The sequence below is a fragment of the Mesoplodon mirus genome (genome assembly GCF_964341445.2).
Source record: "Mesoplodon mirus genome assembly, chromosome: 7".
Taxonomy (NCBI): Eukaryota; Metazoa; Chordata; class Mammalia; order Artiodactyla; family Ziphiidae; genus Mesoplodon; species Mesoplodon mirus.
In genome coordinates, this window is record NC_138983.1 from 132,188,039 (window position 1) to 132,203,907 (window position 15,869).

Consider the following 15,869-nt stretch of genomic DNA (forward strand, 5'->3'; position numbering starts at 1 on the left):
ACTGAATCAGTATCTTAGGTAGTTTTGGGGCATCTGTGTTTTAAAAAAACACCACAGATGATTGTGATGTATCCTCAATATTGAGAACTGTTACTATAGTTTTAATAATTTTTACCAAAAAGACACAAGCTACTCTAAGGACAAAAACATGTCTGTGTGTATACTAGTGCTCTTTGAGTAGCTTGTGCCCTTAAAAAGAGAATATATAAATTTGGAAGTATGAACAGATCACATACAGAGTAGTAGCATTTGCTTTTTTTAAAAAAATTATTTATTTATTTATATTTGGCTTCATTAGGTCTTTGTTGCATGCGGGCTTTCTCTAGCTGTGGCGAGCAGGGGCTGCTCTTCCTTGCAGTGTGCAGGTTTCTCATTGTGGTGGCTTCTCTTGTTGTGGAGCATGGGCTCTAGGCATGTGCACTTCAGTAGTTGTGGCACGTGGGCTCAGTAGTTGTGGCTCGCGGGCTCTAGAGTGCAGGCTCAGTAGTTGTGGTGCACAGGCTTAGTTGCTCCGCGGCATGTGGGGTCTTCCCGGACCAGGGCTCGAACCCATGTACCCTGCATTGGCAGGCAGATTCTTAACCACTGTGCCACCAGGGAAGCCCCAGCATTTGCTTTTATTATACTTGTTCCCTTTAAAAGTATGATGCTCAGATATTCCTCAATCTTCCCTCCCTCCTCCCTACCATATTAGGCTATGCTTAGAGTGTGGTTTTGTAGTGTGGTTTTAATTTTGAAAAGTTAAAGTGACGTTGTTCTGTTATAAAATACCTCTTACATTCTTTCTTTGGCTCTGCTTCTGTGGTACTTAATACTTGGGAACACAGAGTAAATATAGTATGTATCTTATCATATTAAATATAATCATTTCCTCAAGGGCAATTGACAACTGACCATGCTAGGTGCAAACTAAATTAGTACTTCTTTCTCTGATTTGTCTGTTACATCTAATAGTTATGTGCTTGAAAATATAAATCTCTTGCTATATGTGATATTATCCTGAGTCACCATAAATAGAAGGAAATTAAGGACTTAAGTCCCTGTGACTTTTGTGTCATATAGTTTTCTTGTTTATGGCACAAGGATATTTTCCTTTCTTGGAAAGTCCTCTGAGAGCGGAATCTTAACAATTTTAACTTATTTTCTTTAGCGTCAAAAGCAGTACCTGAGATATAGACGACTTTTCATGGATATTGAAAGAGAACAAGTGAAAGAACAACAAAGGCAAAAAGAACAAAGGAAGAAAATTGAAAAGTAAGTTCTTTGATCCTCATTGTGAGCCTTAAATTACCAGTTAAGATGATTTTGGAAGCTAGGTTTTAGAAATAATCAAGCAGTGGTTTTACCTTCTTATCCGTAGTGGAAACAACTATTTTTGATCTGGGTCGTAGTATCGAAAGATGGTTAAGAGCTATGTTGTTTTGGTTTTTTTTTTTGCGGTACGTGGGCCTCTCACTGTTGTGGCCTCTCCCGTTGCGGAGCACAGGCTCCGGACGCGCAGGCTCAGCGGCCATGGCTCACGGGCCCAGCCGCTCCGCGGCATGTGGGATCTTCCCAGACCGGGGCATGAACCCGTGTCCCCTGCATCGGTAGGCGGACTCTCAACCACTGCGCCACCAGGGAAGCCCTATGTTTTTTTAATAGACTTTTTTTGGGGAATAGTTTTAGGTTCATAGCAAAATTAAGCAGAAAGTACAGAAAGTTCCCATTTACTCCCTGCCCCTACACATGGACTGCTTCCTCTACTGTCAATATCCTGTACCACAGTGATACATTTGTTACAACTCATAAACCTACATTGACATATCATAATCTATATTTTACATTAGGCTTCACTCTCCGTGTTGTACATTATTATAGGTTTTGACAAATGTATAATGACATGTATCTACAAATGTAGTATCACACAGAATAGTTCTATTGCCCTAAAAATGTTCTGTGCTCTGTATATTCATCTCTCCCTTCCCCCAGCCTATGGCAACCACGGATCTTGTTACTGGCTCTATTGTTTTGCTATTGGGTTGGCCAAAAGGTTCATTTGGTTTTTCTGTAAGATGGCTCTAGTAGCACTTAGTTGTCTTTAACTTCATTCAAAATAAGTATGTTAGATTGTATGTGACAGCTGTCATATCAGCGTGCATTTAAAAAAAGACTTATCAAAATTGGTGAATTTTTTGTGTAGCCATTTTAATATTGAAGATGAAAGAAAAAAACCATTTTTGGCATATTATGCTTTATTATTTCAAGAAAGGTAAATACACAACCAAAATGCAAAGAAAGATTTGTGCAGTATATAGAGAAGGTGCTGTGACTGATCGAACATGTCAAAAATGGTCTGCAAAGTTTTGTGCTGGAGATTTCTCGCTGGATGATGCTCCATGGTCAGACAGACCAGTTGAAGTTGATAGCGATCAAGTCGAGACATGAATTGAGAATAATCAACATTATACCACACAGGAGATAGCCGACATACTCAAAATATCCAAATCAAGTGCTGAAAATCATTTGCACCAGCTTGGTTATGTTAATCGCTTTGATGTTTGGGTTCCACATAAGTTAAGCGAAGAAAACCTTCTTGACCGTATTTCCACATGCGATTCTCTACTTAAACGTAATGAAAACGTTCCGTTTTGAAAACAAATTGTGAGGGGTGATGAAAAGTGGATACTGTACACTAGTGTGGAATGGAAGAGATCGTGGGGCAAGAGAAATGAACCACCAACAACCACACCAAAGGCCAGTCTTCATCCAAAGAAGGTGATGTTGTATATGTGGTGGGATCGGAAAGGAGTCCTCTATTATGATCTCCTTCTGGAAAACCAAACGACTAATTCCAACAAGTACTGCTCCCAGTTAGACCAACTGAAAGCAGCACTCGATGAAAAGAATCCAGAATTAGTCAACAGAAAATGCATAATCTTCCATCAGCATAATGCAAGACCTTGTGTTTCTTTGATGACCAGGCAAAAACTATTACAGCTTGGCTGGGAACTTCTGATTCACCCGCCACATTCACCAGACACTGCACCTTCAGATTTCCATTTATTTTGGTCTTTATAAAGTTTTCTTAATGGAAAAATTTTCAATTCCCTGGAAGCTGTAAAAGGCACCTGGAACAGTTCTTTGCTTAAAAAGGTAAAAAGTTTTGGGAAGATGGAATTATGAAGTTGCCTGAAAAATGGCAGAAGGTAGTGGAACAAAAGGGTGAATACATTATTCAATAAACTTCTTGGTGAAAATGAAAAAAATATGTCTTTTATTTTTACTTAAAAACCAAAGGCACAACCCAGTATTTTCAGAATATCATGTAGCTGGAATCATATGGTATGTAGCCTGTTCAGATTGACTCTTTCTCCTTAGTATTATGCATTTAAGATTGCTCAAATTCCTTTTCATGGCTTGATAATTCATTTCTTTTTAGTGCTGAATAATATTCTAAAATCTGGATGTACTACAGTTTATTTATTCATGCACCTACTGAAGGATATCTTGGTTTCTTCCAAGATTTGGCAGTTACAAATAAAGCTACTATAAGCATCCACGTGCAGGTTTTGTGTGGGCATAAATTTTCAACTCCTTTGGGTAAATATTGAGGAGTACATTTGCTGGATTGTATGGTAAGAGGATGTTCACTTTTCTAAGAAACTATCAAACTTTCTTCCAAAATGACTGTACCACTTTGCAATCCATCAGCAATGAATGAGAGTTCCTGTTGCTCCACATCCTTGTCAGCATTTGATGCTGTCGGCGTTTTGGATTTTGGCCATTGTAATAGGAGTGTGTGTTATCTCGTTGTTTTAAATTGCATTTCCCTGATGACATATGCTGAGGAGCATCTTTTCATATGCTTACTAGCCATCTGTATATCATCTTTGGTGAAGTGCCTGTTCAGGTCTTTGGCCCATTTTTAAATTGGGCTATTTGTTTTCTTATTCTTAAGTTTTAAGGATTCTTTGTATATTTTGGATAATAGTATTTTATCAGATGTGTCTTTTGCAAATAATTCCTCCTAGTCTGTGGCTTGAATTCTCATTCTCATGACATTGTCTTTTGGAGAGGAGATGTTTTTAATTTTAATGAAATCCAGCTTATAATTATTTTTTTCATAGATCATGCCTTTGATGTTATATCTAAAAAGTCATTGCCGTACCCAAAGTCACCTATATTTTCTTTTGTGTTATCTTCTAGGAATTTTGTAGTTTTGTGTTTTACATTTAGCTTTATGATACACTTTGAGTTAACTTTTGTAAGGGGTATAAGGTCTGTGTCTGTATTCCTTTTTTATTTTCACACAGATATTCAGTTGTTCCTATACCATTTGTTGAAAAGGCTATCTTTGTCTCATTATATTGCCTTTGCTTCTTTGTCAAAGAACAGTTAAGTGTATTTGTGAGGGTCTATTTCTGGGCTCTCTGTTCTGTGCCATTTACCTATTTGTCTATTCTTTTGCCAATCCCACACTGTCTTAAAAGGGAAATGATGGCTGTAAGAGACTCACTTTAACTTTAAGGACACACATAGGCTGGAAGTCGAGGGATGGAAAAAGATATTCCATGCAAATGCTCACAAAAAGAGAGCAGGGATACCTATCCTTGTATCAGAAAAAATAAACTAAGTTTAAAAAGAAGGGTCACAATAGACAAAGAAGTCACTATATATGATAAAAAGATCAATTCATGAAGATGACATAACGATTGTAAATATCCAACATCGGAGCATCTAAATATAAAGCAGATATTAATAGAACTGAAGGGAGAAATAAACAATACAGTAAAAGTAGGAGACTTTAATACCCCCCTCTCAACAATGGATAGATCATACAGAAAGAAAATCAATAAGGAAACAGCACTTTTGAGTAACACTATAGACCAAATGGATCTATACACACATATACAGAACATTTTAACCAACAGCAGCAGAAAACACATTCTCTTCAAGAACAAACAGAACATTCTCCAGGAGAGATCATATGTTAGGCTACAAAACAAATCTTAACAAATCAAGAAGATTGAAATTATATCAAGCATCTTTTCCAAACACAATAGTGTGAAACTAGAAATCAATAACAGGAGGAAAATTGGAAAATTCACAAATACATGGAATTTAAACAACACACTCCTGAACAACCAGTGGACCAAAGAAGAAATCAAAAGGGAAATTAAAAAAATCTTGTGATATTATGGGATATGGCAAAAGCATTTCTAAGAGGAAAGTTTTTAGCTATAAAGAGAAAAGATCTCAAATAAACAACCGAACCTTCCACCTGAAGGAACTGGAAAAAGAAGAGCAAACTAAGCTCAAAATTAATAGAAGGAAGGAAATAACCATCAGAGCAGAAATAAAGAATCGGGAAAAAATAGAAATGATCAACAAAACTAAGAATTGCTTTTTGAAAAGATAAGACAAAATTGAAAATCCTTCGCTAGATTAACCAAGAAAAAAAGAACTCAAATAAATAATATTATAAATGAAAGAGGACTCATTACAACTGACACCACAGAAACACAAAGGTTTATAAGAGACTACCATTTACAATTATATGCCAACAAATTGGACAACCTAAGAAAAATGGATAAATTTCTAGAAACATACAACCTATCAAGACTGGATTATGGAGAAATAGAAAATCTAAACAGACCAATTGCAAGTAGGGAGATTGAATTAGTAATCAAAAACCTCCCAACAACAGTGGAGGAGCAGACAGCTTCACTGGGAATTCTACCAAACGTTTAAAGAGGAATTAACACTGATCCTTCTCAAACTTCCAAAAAATAGAAGAGGAGGGAACACTTCCAAACTTATTATGAGGCCAGCATTATCCTGATATCAAAACCAGACAAGGACACTACAAGAAAAGAAAATTACAGGCTACTATCCTTGATGAATGTAGATGCAGAAAGTTTCAACAAAGTATTAGCAAATTGAATCCAACAATACATTAAAAGGACCACACACCAGGATCAAGTGGAATTTATTCTAGGGATGCAAGGATGGTTCAAATCCACAAATCAATCAGTGTGATACACCATATTAACATAATGAAAGATAAAAATCATGTGATTGTCTCAGTAGATGCAGAAAAAGCACTTGGCAAAATTCAACATCCATTCATGATAAAAACTCTCAACAAAGTTGATATAGAGGGAACGTACCTTGACATAATAAAGACCATATATGACAAGTCCATAGCTAACATCATACTCCATGGTGAAAAGCTGAAAGCTTTTCCTTTAGGATCAGGAACAAGACAAAAATGACTGTTCTTGCCACTTTTATTCAACATAGTACAGGAAGTCCTAGCCTGAGCAGTTAGTCAAGAAAAATAAATAAAAACATTAAATTGGAAAGGAAGAATTAAAAGTGTGACTATTTACAGATGACATGCTATTATATACAGAAAACCCTTAGACTCCACCAAAAATCTGTTAGAACTAAATGAATTCAGTAAAGTTGCAGGATACAAAATCAATTTACAAAAATCAGTTGTATTTCCATATATTAACAATGAACTATTGAAAACAGAAATTGAGAAAACAATCCTATTTGCCATAACATCAAAAAGAATAAAATGCTTAGGAGTAAATTTAACCAAGGAGGTGAAAGATCTGTACCCTGAAAACTATAAGACATTGTTGAAAGAAATTGAAGAAGACACAATTAAATGGAAAGCTATTTCATGCCCATGGATTGGAAGAATTAGTATTGTTAAAAATATCCATACTACCCAAAGCAATCCACAGATATAATGCAGTCCCTATCAAAATTCCAATGACAGAAATAGACAAACAATCCTAAAATCCAAATAAAACCACAAAAGACCCTGAATAGCCAAAGCAATGTTGAGAAAGGAGCACAAAGCTGGAGACATCACACGTCCTGATTTTAGACTATATTAAAAAGCTATAGTAATCAAAACAGTGTGGTATTGACATAAAAACAGATACATATATCACGGGACAGAATAAAGAGTCCAGAAATAAATCAATTAATTTGTGATGAGAGAGCCAAGAATATGCAATGGAGAAAGGATAGTCTTGTCAATAAATGGTGTTGGGAAAACTGGACAGCAGCATGCAAAAGAATTAAACTGGACCCCTATCTTACACTATCAAAAATCAACTCAAAATGGATTAAAAACTTGAACTTAAGACCTGAAACTGTAAAACTCCTAGAAGAAAGCACAGAGGTAACCTCCTTGACATTAGTCTTAATAATGATTTTTTGAATATGATACAATAAGCACAAGCAACAAAAGCAAAAAGATTCTAGTGAGACTACATCAGACTAAAAAGCTTCTGCACAACAAAGTGAAAGGGCATTGTATGAAATGAGAGAAAATATTTGCAAACCGTGTAACCGATAAGTGTTCATATCCAACATATATAATGAACTCACTCAACCCAATAGAAAAAAAATTTTTTAAATGCGCAAAGGACCTGAATAGACATTTTTTCCAAGAAAACAGAAAAATGGCCAACAGGTACATGAAAAAGTGCTCAACATTACTAATCATCATGGAAATGCAAATCAAAGCCATAATGAGATACCACACCTATTTGAATGGCTTTTATCAAAAAGACAAGAGATAAGGGCTGGCAAGGATGTGGAGAAAAGGGAACACTTGTGCATGCTTGGTAGGAATATAAATTGGTATAGACATTATGGAAGACGGTATAGAGGTTCCTCAAAAAATTAAAAGTAGAACTACCATATGATCCAGCAATTCTACTTTTGGGTATATATCCAAAGGAAATTAAATCACTATCTCAAATAAATATGTGCACTCCTATGTTCATTGCAGTATTATTCACAATAGCCAAGACATGGAAGCTGCCTAAGTGTCCATTAACAAGTGAATGGATAAAAATAATGTGGTGCAAATATAACAATATTATTCAACCATGGAAAAGAAGGAAATCCTGCCATTTGTGACAGCATGGATGAAACTTGAGGGCATTCTACTAAGTGAAATAAGTCAGATAAAGAAAGACAACTACTTTATGACCTCACATGTTAAATCTTAAAAAGTTGAACTTATAGAAACAGAGAATAGATTGGTGGTTGCCAGGACTTGGTGGGTTGGGGGAAATGAGATGTTGGTCAAAAGGTACAAACTTTTAGTTATAAGATTAATACGTCCTGGGATCTAATAATGTACAGCATGGTAACTATAGTTAACAATACTGTATTATATACTTGACATTTGCTAAGAGACTAGATCTTGTATGTTCTCATCTATCTTTCTGTCTGTCTATCTAGCTATCTAAAATTATTGGTATACATTGTATACCTTAAAGTTACACAGTGTTTTTTGTCAATTATATCTCAATAAAGCTGGGAAAAAAATATGAGTTCCAAGGCAAGGACCTACCCTCTTATCTGGGTCTGAGAGTGATTCTGCATTTATTCAGCAGATATGAATTTGGCATCTTTCATATCCTGACACTGTCCTAGGCACAAGCAATACAAAGATAAATAAAATGTGGTTTCTTTTCTTGAAAAATTCATAATCTAGGGTGGATGGGAGAAGAATTGTATGCAAATGGGTTATATAATTATTATAACAGAAGTAAGTACAGAGTCCCTGAGAGCACAGAAGAAGAGGGATTACTGATTTCATATGGAGAGTTAAAGAAATTATTACATTTCACTTGGGCCTAGATGGATAAATGTGTGTTTACTGGGGAAGTGGATAAGGATGGTGAAGTAGAAAAATCAACAAAAACTGAGTCAGGGTGGAAGGAAATAATAGTATTCATGCAGAGTTTTATAATTTACAAGGGCTTTCATATATTATGTTGTTCATATATTATCTTGTTTTATTGTTTCAACAATAAAACAAATGTTTGTTGAATGTTAAAGCCTACCACTTGGCAGGCACTGTACTGAATGCTGAGGATATGCAATTTGCATATGTGGCAGGATAGTGGTTCATAGCACAAGTTTAGAATCAAATAGTCTTAGGTTTGAATTTGCTACCTATTGGCTGTGTAACCTTCGGCACAGTTCTTCATGTGGATGAACTTCTTCATGTGGATGAACTTCTTTTTTTTTTTTTTGAAATTTTTTGGAATTTTTGAATTTTATTTATTTTTTTATACAGCGGGTTCTTATTAGTTATCTATTTTATACACATCAGTGTATACATGTCAATCCCAATCTCCCAGTTCATCCCCCCACTCCCCACTTTCCCCACCGGTGTCCATACGTTTGTTCTCTATGTCTGTGTCTCTGTTTCTGCTTTGCAAACTGGTTCATCTGTACCATTTTTCTAGATTCCACATATATGCGTTAATATACGATATTTGTTTTTCTCTTTCTGACTTACTTCACTCTGTATGACAGTCTCTAGGTCCATCCATGTCTCTACAAATGACCCAATTTTGTTCCTTTTTATGGCTGAGTAATATTCCATTGTATATATGTACCACATCTTCTTTATCCATTCATCTGTCGATGGGCATTTCGGTTGCTTCCATGACCTGGCTATTGTAAATAGCGCTGCAGCAAACACTGGGTGCATGTGTCTGTTTGAATTATGGTTTTCTCTGGGTATAAGCCCAGTAGTGGTTTTCCTGGGTCATATGGTAATTCTATTTTTAGTTTTTTAAGGAACCTCCATACTGTTATTCATAGTGGCTGTATCAATTTACATTCCCACCAACAGTGCAAGAGGGTTCCCTTTTCTCCACACCCTCTCCAGCATTTGTTGTTTGTAGATTTTCTGATGATGTCCATTCTGTCTGGTGTGAGGTGATACCTCACTGTAGTTTTGATTTGCATTTCTCTAATAATTAGTGATGTTGAGCAGCTTTTCATGTGCCTGTTGGCCATCTGTATGTCTTCTTTGGAGAAATGTCTATTTAGGTCTTCTGCCCATTTTTTGATCAGGTTGTTTGTTTTTTTAATATTGAGCTGCATGAGCTGTTTATATATTTTGGAGATTAATCCTTTGTCTGATTTGGTTGTAAATATTTTCTCCCATTCTGAGGGTTGTCTTTTTGTCTTGTTTATGGTTTCCTTTGCTGTGCAAAAGCTTTTAAGTTTCATTAGGTCCCATTTGTTTATTTTTGTTTTTTTTCCATTACTCTAGGAGGTGGGTTAAAAAAGATCTTGCTGTGATTTATGTCAGAGAGTGATCTTCCTATGTTTTCCTCTAAGAGTTTTATAGTGTCCAGTCTTACATTTGGTCTTTAATCCATTTTGAGTTTATTTTTGTGTATGGTGTTAGAGAGTGTTCTAATTTCATTCTTTTGCATGTAGCTCTCCAGTTTTCCCAGCACCACTTATTGAAGAGACTGTCTTTTCTCCATTGTGTATCCTTGCCTCCTTTGTCATATATTAGTTGACCATAGGGGCGTGGGTTTACCTCTGGACATTCTATCCTGTTCCATTGATCTATATTTCTGTTTTTGTGCCAGTACCATATTGTCTTGATTACTGTAGCTTTGTAGTATAGTCTGAAGTCAGGGAGTCTGATTCCTCCAGCTCCATTTTTTCCCCTCAAGATTGCTTTGGCTATTTGGGGTCTTTTGTGTCTCCATACAAATTTTAAGATTTTTTTGTTCTAGTTCTGTAAAAACTGCCATTGGTAGTTTGATAGGGATTGCATAGAATCTGTAGATTGCTTTGGGTAGTATGGTCATTTCCACAATGTTGATTCTTCCAATCCAAGAACATGGTATATCGCTCCATCTGTGTCATCTTTGATTTCTTTCGTCAGTGTCTTATAGTTTTCTGAGTGCAGGTCTTTTACCTCCTTAGGTAGGTTTATTCCAAGGTATTTTATTCTTTTTTTGCAATGGTGAATGGGATTGTTTCCTTAATTTCTCTTTCTGATCTTTCATTGTTAGTGTATAGGAATGCATGAGATTTCTGTGCATTAATTTTGTATCATGCAACTTTACCAAATTCATTGATTAGCCCTGGTAGTTTTCTGGTGGCATTTTTAGGATTATCTATGTATAGTGTCATGTCATCTGCAAACAATGACAGTTTTACTTCTTCTTTTCCAATTTGTATTCCTTTTATTTCTTTTTCTTCTCTGATTGCAGTGGCTAGTACTTCCAAAACTATGTTGAATAAGAGTGGCGAGAGTGGACATACTTGTCTTGTTCCTGATCTTAGAGAAAATACTTTCAGTTTTTCACCATTGAGAATGATGTTTGCTGTGAGTTTGTCATATATGGCCTTTATTATGTTGAAGTAGTTTCCCTCTATGCCCACTTTCTGGAGAGTTTTTATCATGAATGGGTGTTGAATTTTGTCAAGAGCTTTTTCTGCATCTATTGAGATGATCATATGGTTTTTATTATTCAATTTGTTAGTGTGGTGTATCACATTCATTGATTTGCATATATTGAAGAATCCTTGCATCCCTCGGATAAATCCCACTTGATCATGGTGTATGATCCTTTTAATGTGTTGTTGGATTCTGTTTGCTAGTATTTTGTTGAGGACTTTTACATCTATATTCATCAGTGATATTGGTCTGTAATTTTTTTTTGTAGTATCTTTGTCTGGTTTTGGTATCAGGGTGATGGTGGCCTTGTAGAATGAGTTTGGGAGTGTTCCTTCCTCTGCAACTTTTTGGAAGAGTTTGAGAAGGGTGGGTGTTAGCTCTTCTCTAAATGTTTGATAGAATTCACCTGTGAAGCCATCTGGTCCTGGACTTCTGTTTGTTGGAAGATTTTTAATCACAGTTTCCATTTCATTACTTGTGATTGGTCTGTTCATATGTTCTATTTCTTCCTGGTTCAGTCTTGGAAATTTATACCTTTCTAAGAATTTGTCCATTTCTTCCAGGTTGTCCATTTTATTGACATAGAGTTGCTTGTAGTAGTCTCTTATGATGCTTTGTATTTCTGCAGTGTCCATTGTAATGTCTTCTTTTTCATGTGTAATTTTATTGATTTGAGTCCTTTCCCTCTTTTTCTTGAGGAGTCTGGCTAACGGTTTATCAATTTTGTTTATCTTCTCAAAGAACCAGCTTTTAGTTTTATTGATCTTTGCTATTGTTTTCTTTGTTTCTATTTCATTTATTTCTGCTCTGATCTTGATGATTTCTTTCCTTCTACTAACTTTGGGTTTTGTTTGCTCTTCTTTCTCTAGTTCCTTTAGGTGTAAGGTTAGATTGTTTATTTGAGATTGTTTCTTGAGGTAGGATTGTATTGCTATAAACTTCCCTTTTAGAACTGCTTTTGCTGCATCCCATAAGTTTTGGATCGTCATGTTTTCATTGTCATTTGTCTCTAGGTTTTTTTTGATTTCCTCTTTGATTTCTTCAGTGATCTCTTGGTTATTTAGTAATGTGTTGTTTATCCTCCATGTATTTGTGTTTTTTACATTTTTTCCCCTGTAATTGATTTCTAATCTCATAGCTTCATGGTTCAGAAAAGATGCTTGATATAATTTCAGTTTTCTTAAATTTACTGAGGCTTGATTTGTGACCCAAGATGTGGTCTATCCTGGAGAATGTTCTGTGTGCACTTTAATTCTTCTAGGTGTTTGTTCTTTAATTCTTCTAGGTCTTTGTTAAACATTTCTTGCATCTTCTCGATCTTTGTTTGCCTCCATTCTTTTTCCAAGGTCCTGGATCATCTTCACTATCATTATTCTGAGTTCTTTTTCTGGAAGCTTGCCTATCTCCACTTCATTTAATTGTTTTTCTGAGGTTTTATCTTGTTCCTTCATCTGTTACATAGCCCTCTGCCTTTTCATTTTGTCTGTCTTTCTGTGAATGTGGTTTTTGTTCCACAGGCTGCAAGACTGTAGTTCTTGCTTCTGCTTAAGTGTTTTGATTGGATAAAATTGATGAACGCTGCACTCTGCCTAGCAGAGAAAAGGGTAAACTCTTTCTGGTCATAGATAACATAATTTGGAGCCTGTAAAAAATTTTAAAACAATATTATTCAGTCAAAATTTTCTAGGCATGTCAAGAGATAGGACCAGATAACCAAAAGCCAACAGAAGCAGGCTCACAGACGCCACAGATACTGGTGTTACCATACAAGACTTTAAAACACTTGATTAATATCTTTAAGTAAATGGAGGAAAAGATGGAGAAAATAGATGAAAATGTGGAGAATTTCACCAGAGAACTGAAATCTTTAAAATAGAAAAAAATAGATAGTCTTAAATTGAAAAAATATGATCTTAAAATATGCAGTCCAGGCCTTCCCTGGTGGCGCAGTGGTTGAGAATCTGCCTGCCAATGCAGGGGACACGGGTTCGAGCCCTGGTCTAGGAAGATCCCACATGCCACAGAGCAACTAGGCCTGTGAGCCACAACTACTGAGCCTGTGCGTCTGGAGCCTGTGCCCCACAACAAGAGAGGCCGCGACAGTGAAAGACCCAGGCACCGCGATGAAGAGTGGCCCCTGCTTGCCGCAACTAGAGAAAGCCCTCACACAGAAACGAAGAGCCGACACTGCCATAAATAAATAAATAAATAAATGCACTCCATGCACAATGAGATACCACTTCATACTCACTAGAATAGCTTAAACAAACAAACAAACAAGACCCAACTTAACAGTACCAAATAGTGGCAAGGGTGTAGATTAACTGTAACTCATGTATTTAAAGTGAAAGAGGAGAAGAGCACAGCTACTTTAGAAAACTGTTTAGTATTTTTACATAGTTAAACATACACCTACGCTATGACCCAGCCGCTCTACTGCTAGATATTTCCTTAAGAAAAATGAAAACATTCATAAAAACACCAAACAGAGACAATATATTTTCAAGCGTCCATGGCATTTACCAAAATTGATCACATCCTGGGTTATCTGCTAGAGTATGTTCTCTATAGCAATATTAGGCTATAAATTAGTAAGAAGTACATTTTCAAAGATAAAATTGTAGTGGAAATTAGGAAGTACTTTGAAGGGAATAAGAATGAAAATAAAACATATCAAAACTTCTCAGATGCAGCTAAAGCAGTGCTTAGAGGATACATTGCAGCCTCAACTGCAATTATCAGAAAAAGTGAAAAGGATGAAAAATCAACATTATAGTTTGCTCTCCTAAGAAGCTAGGAAAAAATAGCAAATCAAACCGGAAGAAAGAAGTCAGAAAGAATAGAAATCAATGAAATAGAAAACAAATGTACAATGGAGAAAATCAGCAAAGCCAAAACTTGGTTCTTTGAAAATTTAGTTTTGCTGGGGACATACCTCTTTTACTAATCAGTGAAACAAAATGAGAGAAGACATCATTTACCAGTATTAGGAATGGAAACGGAGCCATTACTACAGAGCGTAGAAACATTAAATGTTAATAAGAGGACATTATGAACAACTTTACACTAAAAAATTTGATCACTTTGATGAAATAGACAAACTCCTGTAAAAATAAAAAACTGAAAATGGATGCAAGAAGGAATAGAAATATGAGTAAACCCATATCACGTAAAGGAATTAAATCACTTACTGAAAAAAAAATCTTACCTAAAAGAAAAATTCAAGTTCAGGTCCAGGCTCAGATGTCTTCATTAGGGGATCCCAAATATTTAAGGGAAAAAAATAACACCAGGTTTTACATAAACTATTCTAGAGAATGGAAAACAGAGAATACCTCCCAAATAATTGTAGAGGCCAGTGTAATCTTAGTACCAGCCTGACAAGGACGTTACAAGAAATCAACACTTACAGACTAATTTCTCCCATGAACATAAATGTAAAAATTCCAAGTAAAATAAGAAGACCCAGTGGCCTATGACGGGCACTGCTGCAGGCCCCTGTCCTTGGGGCTTCTGCCTGAACCTGTGTCTCCTTCCCCAGGGCAGCTTCTTAACCACCCCTGAAATGCTCCCAGGCCATGGACTTAATGGAAACAAAGCTTTTTGCAAAAACAATGATGATGAACAAAATGACTAAAGTAAACAATCCAAGATGTTTAAGAATTATCTTTTGGGGGCTTCCCTGGTGGCGCAGTGGTTGAGAGTCTGCCTGCCGATGCAGGGGACACGGGTTCATGCCCCGGTCCGGGAAGATCCCACATGCTGCGGAGCGGCTGGGCCCATGAGCCATGGCCACTGAGCCTGCGCATCTGGAGCCTGTGCTCTGCAACAGGAGAGGCCACAACAGTGAGAGGCCCACGTACCGCAAAAAAAAAAAAAAAAAAAAAAAGAATTGTCTTTTGGGCTTCCCTGGTGGTGCAGTGGTTGAGAATCCACCTGCCAATGCAGGGGACATGGGTCCAAGCCCTGGTCCAGGAAGATCCCACATGCCACGGAGCAACTAAGCCCGTGCGCCACAATTACTAAGCCTGTGCTCTAGAGCCCGCAAGCCACAACTACTGAGCCCGCGTCCCACAACTACTGAAGCCCATGCGCCTAGAGCCCGAGCTCCGCAACAAGAGAAGCCACCGCAATGAGAAGCCCGTGCACCACAACAAAGAGTAGCCCCCGCTCGCCACAACTAGGGAAAAGCCTGCACGCAGCAATGAGGACCCAACACAGCCAAAAATAAACACATAAATTTAAAAAAAAAGAATTGTCTTTCACTGATGGAAGTAAATCATTTTTTTCTATTCTTTCTACATTTCACTTTTTTATCATTAGCATATTTGATTTAGGGAGCCTAAGCAATACCTATATTGTAAGGGACCCCTTGCTGAATATCTTGTTTATTTTGCTATAGAGAGTACAAAGACTTCTGAAATTTTTATGTGGCAGTCCACTGGTGAGGATAGTTTTCCTGTGAGGTGTTTAATAGTTCCTTTGGTATGTTTTTATTCTCACATTTTTTTCCCCTTTGAGATATGTTATAATACTCTTGTCCTAAAAGCAACTTGACAAAAACTGCTGCAGTAAAAAAGTGTGTGTGTATGTGTATTTTGGATTGGGGTTAGAAGAGAGAGGCTTG

The 15,869-nt window shown here is 36.6% G+C and overlaps 1 protein-coding gene across 5 annotated transcripts in view; it reads left to right on the plus strand.

Annotated features, from left to right (window-relative positions):
* The window catches only part of CCDC15 (coiled-coil domain containing 15), a 64,985-nt gene that overhangs the window by 28,201 nt on the left and 20,915 nt on the right, over positions 1 to 15,869 (plus strand). For all 5 annotated transcript variants that reach the window (XM_082626989.1, XM_082626988.1, XM_082626992.1 and 2 more), the window contains one exon: positions 1,151 to 1,254. In XM_082626989.1, the coding sequence (XP_082483115.1) occupies positions 1,151 to 1,254 (104 nt within the window). The remainder of the gene's footprint in view (positions 1 to 1,150; positions 1,255 to 15,869) is intronic.